The 2,500-nt window shown below is 41.4% G+C and overlaps 1 protein-coding gene across 1 annotated transcript in view; it reads right to left on the reverse strand.

Annotated features, from left to right (window-relative positions):
• ryr3 (ryanodine receptor 3) overlaps window positions 1-2,500 on the reverse strand; it is a 248,048-nt gene that overhangs the window by 139,414 nt on the left and 106,134 nt on the right. The window contains 2 exon segments of the mRNA XM_046293110.1: window positions 320-479; window positions 1,608-1,689. Of these exon segments, the coding sequence (XP_046149066.1) occupies window positions 320-479; window positions 1,608-1,689 (242 nt within the window).

Here is a 2,500-nt window from a genome sequence, read left to right on the forward strand (position 1 = left end):
TAGATAGATAGATAGATAGATAGATAGATAGATAGATAGATAGATAGGCCTATTTAGACAAGGGTCAGGGTGACCGATGAGGAAAGGTTGGTTGAGGGTTTTAATGTACTGTTACTTTTCCTTTGCTCGTGACCACACAACGATTACCTCAGGATTTCAATGCCCAACTCTCAAAACCAACAGTGGTATTTCACATCACGAGGGCAGAGAACTTACACAGTATAAGCTTCAACGTGACATTAAAATAACAGTGTAAGGCACAGAAAGAACTGTGGGTAAAATCAGGACAGGTGACCATCCAGAACCTCAGAGGACGTACCTGACCACAGGTAGAGTCCGTCAAAGCTGTATGAGTAGAGGTCATCCCCCACCCCATTGCCCCCCCATCCCTCTCCAGCCCCCGGGTAGGGGGCGTAACCCTTAGTGGAGGCCCATCCCACACGCAGGTGAGATGGCTCACTGGTCACATAGTGGTCCACCTGAGAGAGAGAGAGAGAGAGAGAGAGAGAGAGAGAGAGAGAGAGAGAGAGAGAGAGAGAGAGAGAGAGAGAGAGAGAGAGAGAGAGAGAGAGAGAGAGAGAGAGAGAGAGAGAGTCAGACAGACAGACAGACAGAGAGAGATAGCATAGACAGACAGACAGACAGACAGACAGACAGACAGACAGACAGACAGACAGACAGACAGACAGACAGACAGACAGACAGACAGACAGACAGACAGACAGACAGACAGACAGACAGACAGACAGACAGACAGACAGAGAGAGTAGACAGAGAGAGAGAGAGAGAGAGAGAGAGAGAGAGAGAGAGAGAGGAGAGACAGACAGAGAGACAGACAGACAGACAGACAGACAGACAGACAGACAGACAGACAGACAGACAGACAGACAGACAGACAGACAGACAGACAGACAGACAGACAGACAGACAGACAGACAGACAGACACAGACAGACAGACAGACAGAGATAGTATAGACAGAGAGAGAGAGAGTCAGACAGACAGCCAGAGGGAGATAGTCGAGAGAGAGAGAGACAGGTAGACAGACAGACAGAGAGAGATAGTAGAGAGAGAGAGACAGGTAGACAGACAGACAGAGATAGATAGTAGAGACAGAGAGAGAGAGACAGGTAGAGAGCCAGACAGAGAGAGATAGTAGAGAGAGAGAGACAGGTAGACAGACAGACAGAGAGAGATAGTAGAGACAGGGAGAGAGAGACAGGTAGAGAGCCAGACAGAGAGAGATAGTAGAGAGAGAGAGAGACAGGTAGACAGACAGACAGAGAGAGACATTGGACAAGTGACAAAACACATCTTAAATATTTTACTTGGCAATACTATTTAAAACACAATAATCAAAACACATCTTAAATATTTTACTTGGCAATACTATTTAAAACACAATAATCAAAACACATCTTAAATATTTTACTTGGCAATACTATTTAAAACACAATAATCAAAACACATCTTAAATATTTTACTTGGCAATAATATTTAAAACACAATAATCAAAACACATCTTAAATATTTTACTTGGCAATAATATTTAAAACACAATAATCAAAACACATCTTGCAAAGGAATGTAAGAAGAGTAAATATTCACCTGGTCGATCATCAGCTCAAAGTACCACTTCTTATACTGGGCTGAACCCTCCGCCACTCCTAGGAAGATGTTGGGCCTCATACTGGAGAAACACATCCACATTTACAATCACAGTGACACAGCCAGATAGATGATATATTATTCATATTTATATTCCAGGTTTTATGTGTCATTATATTGCAGTCAGAAAAGCTGTGTTGAGATATATTTAATCACACTGATTTGGAGAGCAAGACACGTGCAGTTGCAAATCAAGAGTGAATTTATGACTAATGTAATTACCCCCCCCCCACCTAATTACCCCCACCCCCACCCCCATCCCACCCCCAGTGGCAACTAGCCAATTGCCTGCTGTTACGGTGCATTCAATTATTTTACAAATGGTGTTCACTAACCAGGGCATGCTGTAGTGAATAACATTGAGTTAGAATGAAAACACCTAAGAATTAGAATGATTACATCATAGAATTAAAATGAAAACACTTAAGAATTAGAATGATTACATCATAGAATTAGAATGAAAACACCTAAGAATTAGAATGATTACATCATAGAATTAGAATGAAAACACCTAAGAATTACAATGATTACATCATAGAATTAGAATGAAAACACCTAAGAATTACAATGATTACATCATAGAATTAGAATGAAAACACCTAAGAATTAAAATGATTACATCAAAGAATTAGAATGAAAACACCTAAGAATTACAATGATTACATCATTGAAGTGTACATGTGATGAAAATTACAGGCCTCTCTCATATTTTTAAGTAGGAGAACTTGCACAATTGGTGGCTGACTAAATACACGTGGTCCTTCTGTAGCTCAGTTGGTAGAGCATGGCGCTTGTAACGCCAGGGTAGTGGGTTCGATCCCCGGGACCACCCA

Source organism: Oncorhynchus gorbuscha, linkage group LG12 (genome assembly GCF_021184085.1).
Source record: "Oncorhynchus gorbuscha isolate QuinsamMale2020 ecotype Even-year linkage group LG12, OgorEven_v1.0, whole genome shotgun sequence".
In the NCBI taxonomy this organism is placed as follows: domain Eukaryota; kingdom Metazoa; phylum Chordata; class Actinopteri; order Salmoniformes; family Salmonidae; genus Oncorhynchus; species Oncorhynchus gorbuscha.